The following is a 21773-nucleotide window of genomic DNA, read 5'->3' as shown; positions in this document are numbered from 1 at the left end:
CTTGGTACCTCTCTACCAACTGATGTAAGCCATCGTCACACTGTCCGACATTATTCGGACTGATCGACCCAGCAGCCTGTCACAGAACTGTAAACACGCCAACCGGACTGCTCTGGCTTCCAGACAATTGAGGTTCCAGAAAGACTCCTCTGCACTCCAGCGGCCTTGCACTGTCAGCTCCTGACAGTGAACTCCCCAACCAAGGAGACTCGCATCCATTGTCAGTACCAGCCAGTTCAGAGGGATTAGGAAAACTCCCTTCTTCAAATGTTCTGCCTGCAGCCACCATTGCAGTTGGGAGGAAAACTCCATCGGCAGGAGAAGCTGAATCAAATAGTCTTGAGACTGTGGGTTCCACCGAGACAGCAGGGAGCACTGAAGAGGATGCATATGCACCCTCGCCCACAGTACCACTTCTAGGGTTGCCACCATCAAGCCAAGTACCTGCAGGTAAGACCATACAGTGGGCACAGAGTGGTCATCAACAGACTGAGCTGGACTATTAATTTCTGAAGTCGAACTGTTGGCAGAACACTTTGCCCTGTTTTATGTCGAAACGAACCCTGAAGTATTCCAGCGAATGAGAAGACTGAAAACCTCTCTTGGCTAGGTTCACCACCCAGCCGAGTTCCAACAGCAGGGAAATCACCTTGTGAGTCACCAGGCGGCTCTTTTCCAGCGACTTTGCTCGGAGCATCCAGTCGTCCAAATATGGGAATACTAGTATTCCAGCTTAAGCAGTAAGTCCACCCTGGCTGAAAACCAGCTACCAGACCAAGGTATACCTCTGAGGGACCATGGAAATCACTCAGGAATTCTCAACTGGGGGAGGGACCTTATGGTATCACCACAGGAGAGCAGAATGAATTATTTTTCTCCTTTTCTCAAATCGAAGCAATCCCCAGTGGGGAGATGGACGTCCACCATAGTTTATAATTTATTATTTTTTATATACCAACATATCGGGGTTCCATATCGGTTAACAATAAATAAACTTAAAAAATAAAATCACAATCAGAGAATGTAGCTAAACAAATAATGCTACAATACTAAAATCACAAACATCAGTTTCAACAATATAAATAGACTTTAAAATTCAATAAAATGCATAATTATACTAAGATAAATCTATATTAAAATATACTAACATCATAAAATACACCTTTGCATTCTAGCTAAAAATGAAGTGTTAAAATTCTAGCTGCTATCCAAGTACGCACATTTAAAAAGCCAGGTTTTTAACTCTGCTTTGAATTTTTTAATATTGTTCTGGAGTCTCAATTCTACTGGCAAGGAGTTCCACAATTTTGGGCCTGCGACTGATACCACTCGCTCTCTAACTTCTGTCAAGTGTGCAAATTTTACATTGGGGATCATCAGCAGGCCCTTGTTCGCTGATCTCAAGTTTCTTTGAGGTACATGTAACTGAATTGTACTGTTCAGCCATTCCGTTTGATCAGCGTAGAGTATTTTATGTATTATGCATGCTGTTTTGTATTGGGAACGATACGTGATTGGTAACCAATGTAATGAGATTAGTGTTGGTGTTAAATGGTGTTGCTTTCTACTGCCCGTCAAGATTCTTGCAGCAGCGTTCTGCATCACCTGTAACGGTCGAATTGTAGATGCTGGAAGACTTAAAAGTAAGGTATTGCAGAGAGATAGAAAATACTGGCAGGCTGATGTCACTAGAGGGGGTATACACTGTGACATCAGTTTACTCCATCTCCATCTGCTGGTAGGGGAGCATAAACCACTTGGTCTGGATTAATCTGACTGGATGCTAAGAAAATATAATTTTGTGATGTATAGGCTTACACATTTGTTCAGCTACAGCCATTTTACTTTTTGTCTCAGATGTTTCTTTTTCTACATTAGCAATTTTGCATTTGCTTGCCCTTAACAAAAGGCTTGGGAGTAGCCTGCAAGGAACAGCAGTTACCCCCATGTTTCTGCTTAGGGAAGTAACTTGCATGGAGCGGCAGTTATTACCCTTATTAGTAACATGAGGGTAACCCTGCACGGAACGGCAGTTACTACCCTTAACAGTAACATGGGGATAACCTACACAGAGCGGAAATTACTACCCTAAGAAACTTGCTGGGCAGAGTGGATGGACCATTTGGTCTTTTTCTGCCATCATTACTAATACATTACTTTATACTGTTTCCCCTAAAGGATATACTGAATACCCCTCCAGTGGAGAGCGACTGAACACCCTGACTCTGCAGCTTCAATAAGTCACCTCCATTTCAACATTAAATAACTTTTGCTAAAAAGACCAGTTTTAAAAAAAAGATGTATACATTTTTTGGCAAATAGGCCATGCATACACTAATTTCTGCTACACAATTGTTTGTTTTTATCTATTTTACAATTTTTAACTTTTTTTTTTTTTTTTTTTTTTTTTTTTAAACATCCTTGTTTTTTTCATTCTATAATTTTAAGAAAATTTCTTGTCAAGTTACACTTCATCAATTTGATGAAAATTGACTGAAAAGGTTCAGGTCTCTAGAATATATGGTATTGCTCAGGTCATGCAATATAAGCTCGTTTTTGGTTTGGTTTTTTTTTAATTTCTGAATTTATTCATAGACATCTTTAATTTCAATTCACATATTTTCGTTTCCATGGATTTTAACAGAGTAAACTGCTTATTAACTTTTTGACTTCCTTTTAGGACTATAATTTAGTTTTTTGATTGTGCAGCCTTCCTTTACTACGGTGAAAGAAAGTCAATCACGTCTTCCTAACACAGATGGGCTCCTGGTCTATTGGTTCACACTGGGCTACAAGTCTCTGAACAGAGATCACTGGCTTTTGGAAACCACTGTTTTGTGTAACCCCAACACAGCCAACCCATTTGATGAAGGGGTTCACACTCAATACCAGGACTAAATTCCATTCTTTCTCTTGGTCCACCTCGATATAGACCCTTCATTGGGTGGGGAATGGGGATGGTAACAATAAACCTTCAAGGCTCAAGGCCTTGTGTGTATTCTAGTGTCCTAGAAGCCAACAGTCAGGACTCCAGGATGGTGTTCCAGCATAAACCTTACTGGTTGGCTTGTTTAATGGCAAATTTTAGCACTATGTACATTTCTTCTTGTCATAGCCATTTTACAGAAATAAAAGTACTTCAAATCTGAGTCTGCTGTCCCTTGAATTATTCCCTGAAGCCCCTTCTGTTCCCTTCCTGGATTTTTAGTGCTGTGCCTGGATAATGTGAATAAACTCCGAATTCCCTATGGATTCCCATTCCATATCTAGAATCCACTACTTAAGTCTTACTTTTTCTTCCTCTCTTCTCTGCACCGGGTTGGCACCTCCTCTCTTTCTCCACCGGGCAAGCACAAGATTGGTAGTTCTCCTTCAGCTCTCTACCTCAGTAAGGTATCAGATGGGTATCCATTACTCCTTCCAAGATATGCCAAGTAGGCAAGTTTTGATGAGTGACACGGGATGATTGATAAGGTTCCAAAAACCTCTAGCCATTAAAATAAGAATCCTTATGTCCAAAAATAAACTACCAGGGTTTATCTCACAAGAGGCGGACCCTAGAGGAAAAGAAGCTTTATACCAGCTTTCAAGTGGCCTCTGTTCTCTCTCCTGGAAGAGAAGAGTGAAACTAAACTTTCCTTCAAAATAAAAATGACTGGAAGCTAGAAATAGCTCACCAGCCATAAGGCCTAGTCTCCTCACCAAGGTTTTGGGTCTGAAGTTTGTATGCAGTGGAACAGGAGGTAAAAGTCCCCTGCTCTTCCCAACTTTTAACTAGAAAGCCTACACTAAAACACTAGGAGTCACTCAGAGTTACAGAATCTGGAGTAGACCACTGTAGCAACTGCCAATGGAGGGCACTACGGCAAAGACGGTGCATTCCTCTAATCTACCCTATACTGCATGACCTTGCTGTTATGCCACACTCTTAAGCAGGAATCCCAATGGGGTCTTATAATTAGGTTCTGTGTTTGTGACTTGAACTTTTGTATGATTTTAGAAATTTTTAATGTTTTCTCTGAAGCAGGTGATCCATGGACATATAGACATTTGCATTTTTAATTTGTAATCTATTTTTTGTGTTTTAATAAATTATCTTGGACTTTAATTATCCTATTTTAATATTGCACTAATCCCATTGTGGAACATTATCATAGCACCACGTCTGTCTGCATAAAATGGTCAGATTAAGCACACTGCAGAGAAGTATTAGCTCAAGCTGTTTAAAATTCTTTATTTACTATTGTCTGGAAGAGCAGCCTAGTGGTTAGAGCAGTGGGCTATGACCAGGGTTCAAGTCCTACTGTCCTTGTGACCTTGGGCAAGTCACTTTACCCTCCATTGCCTCAGGTACAAACATAGATTGTAAGCCCTCTGGGGATAGGGAAATACCTACAGTACCTGAATGTAATCTGCTTTTAAGTGCTGAAAAAAAGTGTGAAAAGTGGAATATAAAAATATGTATTAAATAAATAAATATTAAATTAAATAATAAATCTTGAGTCAGGCATGAACCACAGGAAAAATAAATGTTCTGCACATTCATGTCTTAAGGTAGCAAAACCTTTGTCCATCTGCCTCTAAAAATGGTTCCCATTTCTTTCAAAAAAGGGAGTTTCATTGCAAACACCGCATGCAGTGTGCTTTAATAAAGTAATAAATCTCTCAGCATTTGTACTAAATGTACTAAAAAATCCCCCCCCCCCCCATTTTGTGCCAATGGAAAATATATTTCAGACATGTGGCCCTTTAGTGTCTTGTGTTTCCACACTAATCCACAGATTTCCCATGAGCATATAAACAACCTGAAAACTAGACCAACAGGGTGTTAGTTTTAACAGATCTATTGTAGAACAGATTCCATTTTAGACTACTTACAAGTGTTGGCGAATTCTGATCTGGCCAAAAGGACTCAGGAATAGGCCAGTGACCTATGGGAACCCCAGTTTTGGGATTTGGTCTAACATAGATGAGTTTATGACAGCTGTGCCAAGGCTGGCTTCCGAAGAGTCTTAGTGAATCCATCTGTCCATCTACATGGTGAAAAAGAAAATAAAATCCAAAATCATGTTCTTCAGATAGAAATCATCATCCAAGAAAGCTTGATCACTTGCAGTTTTTTAGTAATTTAATTTCAGCAGCTACAGAGTATCATTGCTGAAAGAAAAATAGTGGAACCTAATGAATCTGTAGAAATGTCAAATATCCTGCTAGGCAAAGAATTCTTGATTTTTGTAATCACTTCTGGAATGTCTTCCCTTCTAAGCACGACTGCCAAAGGCATCATGATCATTTACCTAGTGTCAGGATTTAGATTTGCATTTCCCAATGCCTTAGGAATACTCAACATCAACATTTTTTTACAAAATAATACCCAAGTGGAATCATATCTGAAAAATAAGCCTAAGCCTGCTTCTTACTAGAGCAGAATCATGAAAGCCTAAAGTACTAGCTATTAGTTCAGTATCAAGATCTTCCTGTATGTCTAGAACCTAGTAACTTTCAAAACATGGATATGATGAGATAGAATGCAGTGTACAATATTTTCTACTCTGTTCCTGAGAAAGCTACTCAGTTCATATATCAGTCTCTCCTCACTTGGTCCCTCAGGTCCAACTGCAAGCTCCAAGTCCTTAGGATGGAGGCCCTCATGCAGCGTCTAGCAAACTCTTGTATTATAGGTGCTTCAGAAACCCAAGAAATAAAATGAAGCAGCTTACCAAGAAAACAACTGGTAGCAAAGAAATAACAGCCAGTGCTTCGACAATAGATAGCTTTTCATGGTTGGCATGAGCCATTGGAGTTTAATCCTCTAAAACTGAGGGAACAATACATAAGGAAACACTAGGGCAGTTAGGAATATCTAACTTAGAGAGGGGAGCACTATAAGATGATAAAATGACTGTTTATAACATCTGAAGCATCAATAAACAATATAAATCAATAGGTGTCCCTTGAGTAATATGTAAAAAAAAAAAAATGACAATTTGAAAATAAAAGAAACTAATTGGATTCTTAGGTATGTTTAGCCTCAGCCTTGCATAAGGATTATTTGGAGACCAGGCTATGGAATCTTTTGCCTAATAAAGATGTAATCATAACATCACTGTTTTTTTAAAAATACAAAATTATGGATATTGTAATGCATTAAATTACCAAGTACAATATGCTACAGGCAAACAAAAGACTAAACTTGATAATCGCATGTTCTAGACTGATAAAAAGTTTTTGCATACGTGAAAATTAGAATCCCATAGTTTTAAATTTGGAATTAGAAATATCTTTTCCGTTTCTCCATTAAAATACAAGTACATTTATACATAATTGGGAAGCAGCCTTCATGAATCAGCATAGAATGTATTTTTTCCTTTTGCAGTCATAAGAATCAAATCAATGCCACAAAATTCTAATACCTTCAACAGCAGGAGGATCGGGTCCAGATTTCTCAAAGTGTATTACCACTCCACTTTGCACTTTTTGCACTAGTGACTCCAGACACTGGCTGAGCATTCTCTGAGAGTACACACAGTACGAACGACCTACAGTGAAGAAGCAGGTATTTATGAATCATAAAATCATTATATATTTATACACCTGTATGCAAGCTATATTCAATAATGGTAATTTTTAGAACGTATGTCCTGCATAGATTTTATATATTGTGTTCCTTAACTTAGTAAGAATTACGAAATGTAGTCTCCCTCCTCCCCCCGGGCAGTAGTTTTAAGTTAATTTTTTTTTTTCTAAGTCCCATGATCAGCAGGTTAGAGCCTTTTTGCTGCCTTCTCTGTCGGTACGAGGAATGTGCCCCAAGATGCACCTCTTTTGTACTCTGAGAACTGCAGCGTTCATCAAAAAGCATTGCTAGCGTGACCTGTCACTGGAATTCTTTGTGGTCTTCTTAAACTGTTAGGGGTTCACTGTCAGCCTTCGCTTATACTGGCTATCAGCAGGAGAGACTAGTGAAAAGAGGAACATTTTTACTAATGACTCACACAATTGCAAGTATAGTTTCAACGAGAAAGGTTTCTCCCAGCAGCAACAGAAAATCCCCACCTTTGTCAACCTTTCTCAAATCGGTTTGCAGGCTCACTTCCTGCTTTTGACAGCCCCTAAAGAAACCCCAGCAGCAGCAGCTCATACAGGCTTTTGGTGGTGCCAGATAAAATTCAGCCAATTTCTGCAATTTAATCCCTTTATATTTATATTACGTGATCACACCTGCAAAGAGCCTATAGCCACAGCATCTCTGGATCTTCCCTCTGCACCATTTCTCCGGGCCTTCCCACCTCCAATCACCCCAGCAGCCATTCCCTTGTTCCCCCCCACTCCCAGTTCTTGGATCCTCCCGCCCCTCAGACCATTGCCACCATTCCTTGGGTCCTAACCCCCACCTTCTGCCACTGTCATCTCTCCATCTCTGCCTCACTTTAGCTCAGGGCTTCCCAAACCTATCCTGAGGACCCCCCAGCTGAAGACTTCAATCAAGTTTTCAAGACATCCACAATAAATATGCTGGAAGTACCGTAAATTAGTATATGCTTGATTTCCAATGTATGCACATTTCTCTCATACATATTCATTGTGGATATCCTAAAAAACCCAAATGGCTGTGATGTCCCTAGGACAGGTTTGGGGAGCTGTACTTCAACTGTTTCCGAAACTCTTCCCAGGAGCCAAGCGCCGTCACCTGCATCACATATAATATGGTCTCTGGCAAAGGATCCAGCCAATACCTCTTGCCAGAGCTCTAGTCCTCTTTTCAAGCAGGTGTCATCCCTAATGCAGCCAAAGTGCACACGTGTGCATAAACTGCCCGCAAAACCACTTTTATCCAACAATCAGCAAACCCCAGAAAATCAAAAAATCAAGGTTAAAACAGGTAGATTTGAAGTAAGCTAACAAAGCATTTAAATCTTAAAAAGATGTTGCTAGTACTTAAAAAAAAAAAAAAAAGTCTTCATCTAGAAAATGAATCATCTTGAATGAACAATGCTGTTTACTTCCTAACTCAGTTTCCTGAAGATCCTCACTCCTGTCAATTCAGGGCACGCATTTTGCAAACACCTGCATACATACAACTGCAATGGCACTCTGTTCATACAGACTTGCCATCTCTTTATGAAGGAGCAAACAGGCAAAAACATACCATAGCATGATCACCATGAAATGAAGATGTTAAAATGTTTTTCAAGACAGCCAAGCGTATAATGTTCTGTTTTTGCATGCCTATAAGTAATGCAGCTATACTAGTAAAAAGATCCTAGACTATCTGCATTATGCTTTGATAACACAAACGTTTGCCAGCTTACAAGTAGTTTTGCTACATTCACAGATACCGGAGCACTCAGAACACTAACTTACTGAGGCAGCCTTCAAGTCACCTGGCTCTCGAGGTACTAATACATCCTTGTGGGAAAACACTTTGGTGTCATAACACTGCCACAAGAAGCCAAAGTACTCAAGCAACAAGGTTCCCAGTCTTGAGGTGGATCAACCACAAGTGATGGCGAAAAATGAGGCACCATTACCCATAGAACCAAACAGAAACACAGTGAGGCAAGCTTCATCTCTAATGGGATCCCTTCCATTATGAATGCAATTTGAATGGCAGAGGAGGAAAAGATTTCACAGGGATCATATGCGCTGTGAAAAAGGGTGTTAGTTCAGTACCAAATGAAATGACAGGAGTATTATATGCAGTCAGAGAACCCTCCAGCAGGGGAATGTGCCAGAGATTATGATATGCAATAAAATAGAACCTATGGATCCACTAATCAGTGGGTTGGAATGCTTACCACCAAGAACTTTTTATCAATATTGTGCTAAGACGTTAGGAAACCTTGTTACTATAAGCATCTTTGCAAGGTTGCAATGCCTTTCACTAGAGCAAAGAAAAAAGTTGCAGTACATTTTTTTTTTTTTTTTTACTTCCCTCAGACTGTCTAGTTTGTTCATTGTCTTGATGTTCCACCATGACCTTTGCTGACCCCAGCAGCATTGATCCAAGGGTGTTACTAAACATTCAATCAGTGGCAGCGATGGAGAGTGTGTACAAAGGAGGACTTTGTACCACCAGCCCATGCCATTACCAATTGGCTGATTTAAGGAAGCACTTGGATCAGAGATTTTTTTTTTGTTGGTATAGAAGCACAGATTCCAGTTTTCTCAAGGTCTATTGCCGGCACAGATTCCTCCAGATTTAATACAGCATCTAGGTCTCTGCATGTGTAAAACTGCCTGAAAATACATCAGTATTCAGCACTGTCACAGGCTGGGCTGTTAATCCATTGAGGACAGATCAGGAGTTGGCAATGTTTTGGGCAGGGTGCCAAAAACACCCAACATTCACTTGCAAGATTTTGGCACGCCAGTTGCAGTTTTTATTTTTAGCTGAATGAACTTGTACTTTGCTGTTTTTCAGTTGTATTGACTAAAACCACTTTGTGACTATCAAGGGAAAAACAGATAATGTCTCAAAGTCATTGTTGCCTGTATTTCATAGCTCTCACTGTCTTGCCACCTACGGCCATCTTTCCCCCCTTGTAGTCTAGCCGTCTCTCACTTTCTGTCCATCTTCCTTCCTACTCTGTGTGGGACTAAAGGCTGCTTATTAAGAAGGCACCAAAACCAGCTGGTATACAGGTTGTTGAAATGCACCTCCTGCCTGTCCTGGCTACTGAGTGCACTGGCCACACTATCACATTCCAGTTGCTGGGGGAGTGGTCTTGAGGAGGGCAGTATGTGCTGCTCACGCAAGGCAGGGCAGGAATCAGGCCTGTGCTCTGTGGCTCTAAGCATTAAGGGGCTGGGTACAGAGTCAATTGTTTCCACCTGCCACCGTTCAGGGTACTCAGACTGCTCAAGGACTGTACTTCTCAGTGAACTTACCTCCTGTGACGTCACACATTGGTGTAATGGCGGAGTCATCGGGAGGTACACCTACTGCCGGCTCCAGCTCTGCAGCGGTCATACCAGGCAAACGCAAAACCAATGCAAATAGCCTCTGATCCCATCGAAATGGCTCCTTCGTCAATTCACTTCCAGGTAAAGGTGAATTGAGAGGCAAATGGAGCTGGGGAAAAAAAAACAAAAAAAAAAACTTTTTTTATCATTCCTCATTAGGTTATAGAACACTTATTCAGTGGAACTCAAAATGAGCTTTAATGGCAGCAACAACTTTTGCACTGTACTAAAGTTACTTCTTACTATAGTTTCAAATTTAAAATGATAAAAGCAATCAAAAGAATTCTCGGCATTTGCTCATATTATTTATACCACGCCTAAACTTTATTAAAATGGAAATGCTGTAAATGAACCCCCACAGTGGTAAATATATTTTTCTACACTTTGTTTGAGGACTTCCTCTTGTAAAATGTCATCAATACTAGAAAAATGATACACTGTCAGGCATTTAAAAAAAAAAAGGGAGGGAAGACATGGGAAATGACAAAATGACAAGGGGAAGTATTTCTAGCAAAGAGGAGACAAGAAAAATATCTGAAAATGAGATGAAGCTGTGGTAAACTTGAGAGCATGAAATGTGGCTGAAGATTACTGCAGCATGATCCAGATCTTCAGTTCTGTATGGCTTCTGAAGCTGTGAAGTCAGTATACATGCAGAAGAGAATAGAGGGACACTATTAGGAGTGATCTATTCAAAAAACAGCATAGAAAGAGAATGAATACAAGAGAAGTCTGGTCCCATCTGCATTCAGTTTAAAGTGATGTGTGTTCATTTAATCTTCAACGGCATTAAGGCAATCAAAGATGATCAAGAACATGTTGTGAAAGATGTTAAAACAAAGAAGATTTGCATATCATTATTATATAGCTGATATGCAAATACTTATGAGGAAATCAAGGCACTAAGTTGAAGGAGACATCTTTGAATGTAAAGGATTAGACATTAATTGCTTTACTACAGTAATTCATCAGAAAAGGCTTAAATCTTGAAAATAGATTGCTTTAGCTGCTTATTTTAAAAAAAAAAAAAAAAAGTCTACAAAGCCCAGAAATATGACACTAACCAAAATTCCTTTGTGCTGCTACTGGTGCCAAGAATGTCCTTTGCGTAAATCAATACTACAATTCTGTTTGCTTTAAAATAATACATGCTACTCACATAAAATGGCATCATTAAAGTAAGTGAATTACATCTATGGCAAGAGGCACAACAGGAACTCTACCTGATTGAGAACCAACTATATATAAAGTGATACCTCCACGTAATCAGTGTTTTCCAACACTGTGTGTTACCACCGGCAGGCAATGCGGACAAGGAGAGGACTCATATGGCCAAAAGAGCTAAGAAAGCAGAGAAGCCCTACCAGTTTCTGTGGACACACAGCCATCTCAGTGAATCAACTCCCTATACATACAAGTGCAGGAGATGGGAGAAGTTGATGCATTGTGGATAGCTGATTCAGTTATCTTGGCTGCCACACATGGATGTCAGACTTCCTTCACTACTGCTGTTCCCAATACTCAGTTGAGTCACATCCAGTGCTCGGTGCACGCTGTCCCCATCTCACTCAGCCTGGGCATAAGACGGAAGCTGGAAGGACTCAAAAAGATGGAGAAGATAAGGAGGTGCTGTGTGCAATGTGCGCACTGCACATAGTGGGTCCCAACTATCCATGCTGCCCATTAATTGCCATACTCCAGGACTCATGCTGTAGTAGGAACAAGAGGCATGTTCTCAGAAAGTAACTCCAACATATTTAAGAGCCACAAGTGTTGTCTCTTGTTGCTGTGAGGTACTGAGAGCATCAGGATCTGAATACATCAGGCAGCGATGACTTTTCCGTGGGACACCTGGTTAGGCAACGTTGGCTTAAATAACAAAATATGCCATTTCACTACAAGCATAACACAATGAAACTAGTACTCTACTAATCTGTCTCCGCCAACAGAAGCGTCTTACTATCTTTGAAAGTGATAAGCATTCTCATTGGCCAGAAGTACTAAAAAGATGGCTAATGACTACCAGGAGCTCTGAAAGGATAATAAGATGACTACCAATCATCCCCCATCTACACACTGTACTTGAATACATTCAGTTGTTTTCTTTCATAACCATTAGAAGTGAAGTTGTAAAAATAAAAAAAAATACATTTTTACTCCATTGAATCATGGATCCGTCATATTTGTAATGTTTGACGGAAAAGGTGATAGCTTTGCATAGGGTTAAAAGTAAACTATTTCATTCAATTTCGAAATCTTTACAGGCTTGGTGTAGTGTTTCATCAAAGTCTAATCGTGATTTAGATCTAATTTGGAACTATTTCCAACTTTAGGATGAACATGACCAGGGGTTTGATTAGGGCTTATAGATAAAGCTTGTTGTACACTGTTATCAAATGTTTGTAATCTTTGTGCTTTTTGTCTAAATGCTGGGAATTTTAATAAATGTAATTATAAAAAAAACTGAATTTTTCTTCTTCCCAGCTAAGTCTTCCATTCCCTCTCCCCTCCAATTTCTGGCTCTTTATTAACTGACTCCACACCAGAGACACTTCTTCCAACTGCCAAAACTCTTGGCGTCATCTGATGGATGCCCTTCCTTTACTCCCATTTTGACTACTGGAATGCTGTTCCTGTCAGCTTATCTAACTCTTCACATCACCCTCTTCAGAGCCTTAGGAATTCAGCAGCTTGACTATTCTTTCAGTTTCCTTGGCATATCGATAGCTCCCCCTTGCTTCCTTGCACTGATTAAGGTTAAATCTCAATGGCAGTTGATAATTCTAATCCTTGCATTTAAATGTATGCAGCAGACTTAAAGGATCCTCTACCAGAAAGACAGATCCAGTCCTAGAAGGGCAGCAGAATGCTTTAATTAGTGCAGGTTTTGTTGCCCCCTAGTATGCTCTGCCACCATCTCAGGGCGTGGATTCTTAATTCAGCTTTCCTGAGTTACCCTTAGTAGGGACAGCCTGTCTGTGCAGTCCCCACTTTGATTATTTTTGCTGGGAAAAGGACTCTAGGGCTTCTCGTGGATACAGACCTGGGCAAAGAATTAGAGATTGAGTGCCTTACTCCTAATTTCTATCAATGGCTTGAGAAACCTTTTTGTTGCCTGCCTCTTATTTGGTTTCCCCCTTTTAATAAGATTTTTCCCTTTTTGTGTGTTTACTGAGTGCCCTATGGCCTCAGTTTGGTGTCATCTAGAGAAAGCGATGTCTTTTGCTTAGAAAGAACCTATGGAGTAGACTTATCAAGGAGGAATGGATTCACATCCATAACCAGAGAAAGAGGAGTTGTTGAGAATGCCATTCAAGAATATTTCAATACTGACCCAGGTGAGAACATGCTTGGGCTGAGAGGAGTAGCACGGTGCTACCTCAATATAACGAGGAGAAGAAAATAGGGAAGACTACAGGAGGAGTAAGAGAACTGGGGACTTTTCATTCCGCTAATCAATTGAGACTAAATCCTAACCATTTCATACTGGGGAGAAACAACAGATAATTCACTAATTGGACTGGAGTATGGGTTACCATTGTTAAAGGAACTGGCTTATTCAATTGATGACATTTGCTGGAAGTAGGTGGTCACAACTTTATTTAGAATTCTGATTATAAATCAATTTGATTATCATCAATGAACTGTGAAGGACTTTTCATCCATCTTAACAGCTATCAGTAAAATTGAGTTGGAAACCATCCAGCTTACAGTGTAATTATTGCTGCCATGTACCTCTATGAAAATATCTGTGCTGTTTACACTGGATTAAAGGGACAGTTTAAGAACAAAGCAATACAAAACGGCCTAGACATTAATCTGCCACATCCCCGCAGGAAATCCTAGACTATCAGATTATTTGGACCACCTTTTAGGAATTGAGCACTTAATGTACCCCTTGGCCCCTATCCGGGACTACCCATCCTTTCTTTATTGATCCACTGATGCTCTCTGCTTCCACTCATCTAGGTATACTCTACCTGAAGCCCCTATGTACCCACCAATTGCTGTCTTGTTTCTGTGCCTTTTTTCTCCTGGTCCTCCAGTGTGCAATCAACTTCCTCATGACATCCAAGAGAGTTCTAAACTGACTACTTTTTAAAACACATTTCAGAGAAGACGTGACCTTATGGGCTATGATAGCCACTTGAATGGGGCATGCTGATCAGATAGGATAAAATCAGCTTAAAATGGAGAAATTACTTACCTGATAATTTCGTTTTCCTTAGTGTAGACAGATGGACTCAGGACCAATGGGTATTGTCAGATTTCAAAGCTGACGTCAGCCTACATATACCCGTGCAGAATGCTTAGCTCTTCAGTATTCTCTTCGAAAAGCCAGTGTGGATATATGTTGCTTGATATTTGATTACACTTGAGTATACTTGATTAACTTTGAACAGGTTCTATATAATATAAAAACATTTTGGCACTGGAGACCGCCAGTGCGCTGAAACAAACTCAGACACCTAGGTAACTGCGGGTGTCTTAACATAGAGGTAGGCCGAGGCTTATCCGTACAGTCTCGAGATTGATATCAGAGGCTCTCTCTATTTCTGGAGCAGCCGTGGGCGGGATGCAGAGTCCATCTGTCTACACTAAGGAAAACGAAATTATCAGGTAAGTAATTTCTTCATTTCCTAGCTCGTAGCCAGATGGACTCAGGACCAATGGGATGTACAAAAGCTACTCCCCTACCGGGTGGGAGGCTGCCCGTGGCCCACTTAGTGCTGCCCTTGCGAAGGCTGTATCCTCCCTGGCCTGGGCATCCAGGCAGTAGAACCTGGAGAAGGTGTGTAGGGAGGACCATGTCGCCGCCAGACAGATCTCGGCTGGCGAAAGCAGCCTGGTTTTAGCCCAGTAGACTGCCTGGGCCCTTGTAGAATGCACCTTGACCTGTAAAGGTAGTGGTTTTCCTGCCTCTATGTAGGCAGCATTAATGACTACTTTGATCCAGCAGGCTATGGTCACCCGTGATGCAGCTTCCCCTTGTTTCTTCCCACTGTGAAGAATGAAAGGGTGGTCAGTTTTGCACAAGGATTCCGATCTCTTGAGGTATCGAACTAGGATTCTGCCAACATTCAGGTGGCAAAGGGGGTGTGAGTCTTCCGAATCTCTGTGTTCATCTGGTGATGGTAAGGATATGGTCTGGTTCATATGGAACTGGGAAACCACTTTCAGAAGGAAGCTTGGTACCGTACGCAGCTGTATGGTGTCTGGGGTGAAGCTGAGGAACAGTTCTTGACAGGATAATGCTTGAAGTTCGGAGATGCACCGAGCTGAGCATATTGCAATCAAGAATGCAGTCTTTAAGGTCAAAAGGCGTAGAGACAGGCCGCTTGTTATTTATTTATTTATTTTTGATTTTTATATACCGGAGTTCCTGTATCAGATACAAATCACTTCGGTTTACATTTAACAGAGAAAAACTGCCCTAGGGCTTCCATAGAACATGAAACAATGAGCTAATACATTAAGCATATAATAAAATAAAATAAGTAAAACTCATATAATCAATAAATGCATATCGTAAGAACATAACAAGAAACCAGAATAGAGTTATTTACAGCATCACTCTATAGACCAAATTGGCCAGGGCATCTTAGGGTTTCACTATTCGCCAGAAGGGTATTAGGTAGAGCATTTGAGTTCGTTGTAGTTAATGATGATTGTATGGGCAGAGGAGTAATGTGGGGGGGAGGAGGCCTCCTCCAGGTAAGAATGAAGTGTTGTGAGGGTGCATTTACGGGAGGGTTGCAACAGGGTGTAGGTAAATGAGGACCAAAGGAGGGAGGGATGTAAGGGTCTGAAGGACTCCCCTCCTAGGAAGTCTAGTACTAGGTTGAGGTTCCATAGAGGCCCCGGCCACTTTAGAGGTGGCTGGAGTTGTTTAACTCCTTTCAGAAAGCGAGACATAACAGGATGAGTTGATAGTCTGATGCTGTCCGCTTCGGACCTGAAACAGGCCAGTGCAGAGACTTGAACCTTGAGGGAGTTGAGAGACAATCCCTTCTGCATGCTGTCCTGTAGCAATTCTAAGATCGTGAGAATCTTGGCTGTCCTCGGAAGGAGGGCACGGTCTTCAAACCAGGCTTCAAATACTCTCCAGATCCATATGTAAGACAGATGTGGGGAACTTGTGTGCTCGGAGCAGGGTGTCAATCATTGCTTTTGAGTAGCCGTGCTTCTTTAGGTTAGTCCTCTCAAGGGCCATACCATAAGAGAGAATCGAGCCGGGTCTTCGTGGGAGATCGGTCCCTGCTGAAGAAAGTCCCTGTATGGCGGTAGACGCAGAGGATTCCCCACCAATAGTCTTCGCATGTCCACGTACCATGGTCTTCTTGGCCAATCCGGGGCGACTAGTAGGACTAGTCCCCTGTGGTGCTCTTTCTTGTTAATGTCCCTGCCCATTAGCGGCCAGGGTGGGAAGGCATACAGGAGGTCTTCCTCTGGCCAGTTCTGGACAAGAGCATTGATTCCTTGAAACTCTGGTTCTCGTCTGCGACTGAAGAATCTGGGGACTTGGGCACTGTGACGAATTGCTAGGAGGTCCATGGCTGAGGAACCCCATCGATTCACTATCATCTGGAAGGCTGTGTCCACCAGCGACCATTCCCCCGGGTCTAGGCTCTCTCTGCTGAGATAATCCGCTGAGATGTTGTCTTTTCCTGCAATGTGGGAGGCTGAAATCCCTTGCAGGTTTGTTTCTGCCCACTCCATGAGAGGGTCTATTTCCAGAGACACCTGCTGGCTCCTAGTTCCTCCCTGGCGGTTGATGTAGGCCACGGTGTGGCATTGTCTGACATGACTCTGACAGACTCGTCTTGGAGTCTGTGGCTGAATCGCAGGCAGGCTAGTCTGACCGCTTGAGCTTCCAGGCGGTTTATGTTCCATTCCACCTCTTCTTTGTTCCACTGTCCCTGGGCTGTTAGTTCCTGACAGTGGGCTCCCCACCCTCGCAGACTCGCGTCCGTGGTGAGCAAGATCCACTTCAGTGTGGATAGGTTTACACCTCTGCTTAGGTGTTCTTCTTGTAGCCACCACTGAAGCTGATGCCGAACCTCTGTCTGTAGCTGGAGGTGAATTGATAGTTCTGGGCTGGATGCCATCGTAACAATAGGGAGCGTTGTAGTGGTCGCATATGGGCCCTTGCCCATGGAACAACTTCCAGAGTTGAGGTCATGAGGCTGAGGACTTGAAGGTAGTCCCATATCTTAGGGCGAACTGAGTTCAACAGTTTTGCAATTGACCTATCAGTTCCTTCTCCTTGGAGGGGGGAAGGTAGACCCTGTCCAGCTTGGTATCGAACCGGTCTCCCAGGTATTCTACAGACTGGGAGGGCTGTAGGCAGCTCTTGGCTGTGTTCATGACCCACCCGAGCTCTTGTAATAAGTTCTTGACTCTGGTGGTCGCGTGGCGACTCTACTCCGGAGACTTTGCTCTCATCAGCCAATTGTCCAAGTAAGGATGTACCAGAACTCCTTCTTTCCTATGTGCAGCCGCTACTACCACCATCATTTTGGTGAAGGTTCTGGGAGCGGTGGCTAGTCCGAAGGGTAGCGCTCGAAATTAGTAATGATTGCCAGGTATAGCAAAGCGCAGGAAGCGCTGGTGGTCCTGATGGATCGGGATGTGAAGGTAGGCTTCGGATAGGTCCAGGGAGGTTAAGAATTCTCCCGGTTGCACTGCCATTATAACAGAGCGTAGGGTTTCCATGCGGAAGTGTGGTACCTTCAGGTAACAGTTGATGGCCTTGAGGTCCAGGATGGGTCAGAATGTTCCTTCTTTCATGGGAACGATAAAATAGATGGAATAGTGACCAGTATTTTGATGAGACATAGGCACTGGAGTTATTGCTTTCAGGCTGAGTAGTCTTGCTAGTGTGGTTTCCACTGCCAGTCTCTTGGAGTGGGAGTGGCACGGTGATCTCATAAATTTATCTGGGAGGATGGTTTGGAATTCCAGGGCATACCCCTCTCGAATGATAGTTAGGACCCACTTGTCCGATGTTACTTCAACCCAACTTTGGTAGAAGAGGGTAAGTCTGCCCCCTATGTCTTCTTCCTGTGGATGGGTCTGCGTCTTCTCATTGTGGAGCACGGCCGGAGCCTGCCCCTGAGCTTGCTCCTCTCTTAATGTGCTTGTTCCAAAAGGACTGAAACCTTCCTGAAATACGAGGTGCTTGGGACTGTGTGTTCCTGTAAGGTTTAAAACGCTGCAATCCTCTACCCTTGGTTCTTCGGGGGAAGAAGTGCTGATAATGTTCTTTTGTTCCTGTCTTCAGGTAATCGGGGTACTGGGGATTCGCCCCATTTGTTGGCTAGCTTCTCCAGTTCGCTTCCGAACAGGAGAGATCCTTTAAAAGGCATTTTTGTGAGATTTGCCTTGGAAATCGCATCAGCCAACCAGTTTCGGAACCATAATTGTCTTCTGGCCACCACTGCAGCAGCGACACCCCTGGATGATGTGCGCACGAGGTCAGCGGTAGCATCGGTGAGGAAGGAGACTGCAGGTTCCATCGCTTCTCCGGGTGTGGTAGCGTCTCTGGAGAGGATCAAATAGGAACGTGCCACCAAGGCGCAGCAGGAGGCAATTTGTAGCATCAAAGGACTGCTTAAGGATGGCTTCCAGCCTTCTGTCTTGGGCGTCCTTCAGTGCCGCTCCTTCCTCCACAGGGATTGTCGTGCGTTTTGAGACACCACAGATCATAGCGTCCAATTTAGGGAAGCATAGAAGTTCCTTGGCCGTGGGTTCCAGCGGGTTAGGGCTTCTAGTGCCCATCCCCCTTTAAAACTGCCTCTGGAGCATTCCATTCCAGGTCAATCAGTTCCTTGATGGGCTCCAACATAGGAAAATAGCATGAGGCTTTACGGAGGTACACCAACATGGGATTCTTTTTAGGTTCCAATGTAGGGTCCGTGCCTGGGAGACCCAATGTCTTCATAGTTTGGGACATGAGGGCTGGTAATTCGTCTTTGTGGAAGAATCTGAGCATGGTGCGGTATGGCTCCCATCCCTGGGGGGGATTTCCCCTTCTTTCAGGGAGTCTGTTTCCTCCTCTGAGGTGTCTGGATCCCCATCCAGGATGATCTTGGATAGGAGAGGTATGTTTCGAGAGCCTCGGGAGGTACTGGGAAGGGCTTGAGCTTCCGGCAGAGCTTGAGGCAAGTGGACAGCCAGGGCTGGTTGCGCCTGGACAAAGGTTTGCAGCCCTTTGAAAAATTCCACCCAGGAGAAGGTTCCTGCGTCCATGTTGATGCCAGGAGGGATTGTAGTGGTAGCCCCGGAGGAACTTTCCTATGGGGGCACAGAGTTGGACAAAGTTAGGTCCGGGGTGCCATCATCAGTGGTTCTGGATCCCGCTCCTGGCTGTGGGAGGTCTTGTGGTTCTGTTTGCACTGCTGGCACAGAAGGGATTCTAATTCAGGCTGTGCAGCTCTTAAGTGGCAGGCTGGCCAAAGAAAGGGTGCCTTGGCCTTCTTGGATGGTGGTGCCATTGTTTGTGCGTGTGTAGGGCTTAAAAACTCGTCCATACGAGAGTTATGTGCGCGAAAGCTCTTAGTTGTGCGCGTCGGGAGCACAGAAGTTATACGCGGTACATACACACAAGTTATGCATGCAGGCGGTGGATTTTGTGTGCGAGGCAGTTATGCGCACAATTGTGCTTGCGGCCTAGTTGTGCGCGCCGCTGTGCACACAACCCAGATGTGCAGGCAGTTAAGCGTGTATCCCTACGGACGCGCTCAAGTTAGGCGCCTCGGGCCTCTGGCCTGCTCTGCGTGTACTGATGGCGAGGGGGAAAGATGGCGCCGACGACCCCGGCAACAAGATAGCGACCACCGCCGCCCCCCCCCCCCCGGAGGGTCTCCAACATGTGTGGACCCTCGACTAAATCAGGGCCTAGCCAGAGGAAGGCTGCTCAACCCGATTTAAACCTCGTTGGAGGAAGGTCGATACGGCTGTTCGAGCCTTGGAGACCAGAGACTTAGAAGAAAAGGTTTCTACCTTACCTGGTCTCAGCGCTTACCGGTCGCGTGCCGGGCAGTCTCCAGCTGCGGGGGGGAGAGGGAAATACCTTCACCGCCGCACTCGAATCTGCACCCACTGCCTTTCAGCCACCCTGGGGGCAATGTCCATGCCGGGAATCGGCCGGTGGACTAAGGCTCACCTCTGAGGGATATCGAATCGACCTCAGGAAAGTCTCGACTGGGGGAGAGACCATTAGGTTTCACTGTAGGAGAAGCAGGACTCTCTTCTTAAAGGTAAATTTTCTTTCTTCTTGTAAATGTTACACTATTCTTTTGGATAGTGTTCACATCTGCTATGGGAGACGGAGAAATACTGAAGAGCTAAGCATGCTGCACGGTTATATGTAGGCTGACGTCAGCTTTGAAATCTGACTCAGTCTCCCGTCTGCTTTCAGGAGAGCACAATACCCATTGGGCCTGAGTCCATCAGGCTACACGCTAGGAAACTGCAAATTTCCAAAAGCAAAGGGCCGTATATCTACTGGAAGCAATTGTTAGCAGCTCATAGTATGACAACACGACAGAAGATAGCTGAGATCAAAAGCTACTTCAATACACTCAGCCCCTAAACGCATGGTGAAAAATCAGGCCATATAGAAACAGGCTTCATTGGGCTCTGAGGGTGGGAGAAGTGAACACAGAAGCCATGATGAAAGAAGTCTCATGAGTCAAGATAAAGGCCTGGGTTCCAGGAATTAAAAAGACTTAACAATGGTAAAAGAGATTAGTTCCCCTCCTCCACCCTTAGCTTATCCTTCCCTGTCCCTCGCTCCCCCCCCCCCATCCCTTTCGCTGACATCAATGGTCTGGTAACTACCAGCCCACCTGTACATATATTGTTTATTGTTAATTTATTTTTCGAATGTTCCTTTAAAATCTCTTTCTTTATCCTTCCTACTGCTGTCCTCTCTCCTCCTTCATTGCTGCTCCCCCTTCCCCGTTTATTGTATTTCACTCTATTGTTAACTCGTTATAATGTAAACCAGCATGATGTTCCGACGAATGTCGGTATATAAAAATCAACAAATAAATAAAAAATAAATAAATTATGGATATGATTTCTGAGCTAAGAGAAATGAATGAATTTGGAGGAAGGATCGATGAAGTGGAGCAAAGAGTAGAAAGAGCATGTGAAGCAGCTAGCGGTGGTGCAGAAATCTACAAAGGCCCTGAAGGTGCAATTGCTGAGCTAGCGGATAAGGTAGAGGACCTGAAAAATATTTTGAGGCATAACATAAAAATCCAGGGACTTCCAGAATTGAGCACGGGGACTGTGTTGGTGTAGAGCAAAGAATAGGTAGAGTACTTCTGGGGAACAGGGAGCCGACATTTCCGAGCCCCAAAAATAAAATACAGAGTGGGCACACAGGGCTCTGGGCCTGCAGAGGTATAACCTGCCTCTTGAGATGTCATGGTGTGCTTCTGTGATTTCCCAGCTAAAGAGAAAATAATAGCAACGGCAAGATCACCTAGAGCCTTTTATTGGGAAAAATATAAGCGATCGCTCACCAGTTACATAGATGAGATGGAAGAAGATGAAGGAAATCACGGCTAAGCTAAAAAGTGAAAATGTAAGACACAAAGCAAGGAAAGCTGGTCTAGAACAGGATAAAATCAACAGAAGGGCTGTAACTGAAAAATGGCAGAATGCTGTTCCAGCACAGAGACTTTAAGATGGCAGCAAGTATGTGTGGGAAGCAAATGAAGCAGAAAAACGTGAGAGGCTGAGGAAAATCAGTATAGCAGACAGACAGACTGAAATTAGAAGAGAGTTTGCCT

General features: G+C 43.3%; 1 protein-coding gene across 2 annotated transcripts in view; it reads right to left on the bottom strand.

Moving 5' to 3' along the window:
- INTS6 (integrator complex subunit 6) overlaps positions 1-21773 on the bottom strand; it is a 185674-nt gene that overhangs the window by 105653 nt on the left and 58248 nt on the right. For both annotated transcript variants that reach the window (XM_029602804.1, XM_029602805.1), the window contains exons 5-7: positions 9892-10075; positions 6414-6539; positions 4879-5033 (exon numbers count right to left, since the gene is read on the bottom strand). In XM_029602804.1, coding sequence (XP_029458664.1) covers positions 4879-5033; positions 6414-6539; positions 9892-10075 — 465 coding nt within the window. The remainder of the gene's footprint in view (positions 1-4878; positions 5034-6413; positions 6540-9891; positions 10076-21773) is intronic.

This window comes from Rhinatrema bivittatum, chromosome 5 (genome assembly GCF_901001135.1).
Source record: "Rhinatrema bivittatum chromosome 5, aRhiBiv1.1, whole genome shotgun sequence".
NCBI classification, from domain to species: Eukaryota; Metazoa; Chordata; class Amphibia; order Gymnophiona; family Rhinatrematidae; genus Rhinatrema; species Rhinatrema bivittatum.
Note: the sequence above shows the minus strand (reverse complement) of the source record. Positions and strands in the feature narration are given on the sequence as shown.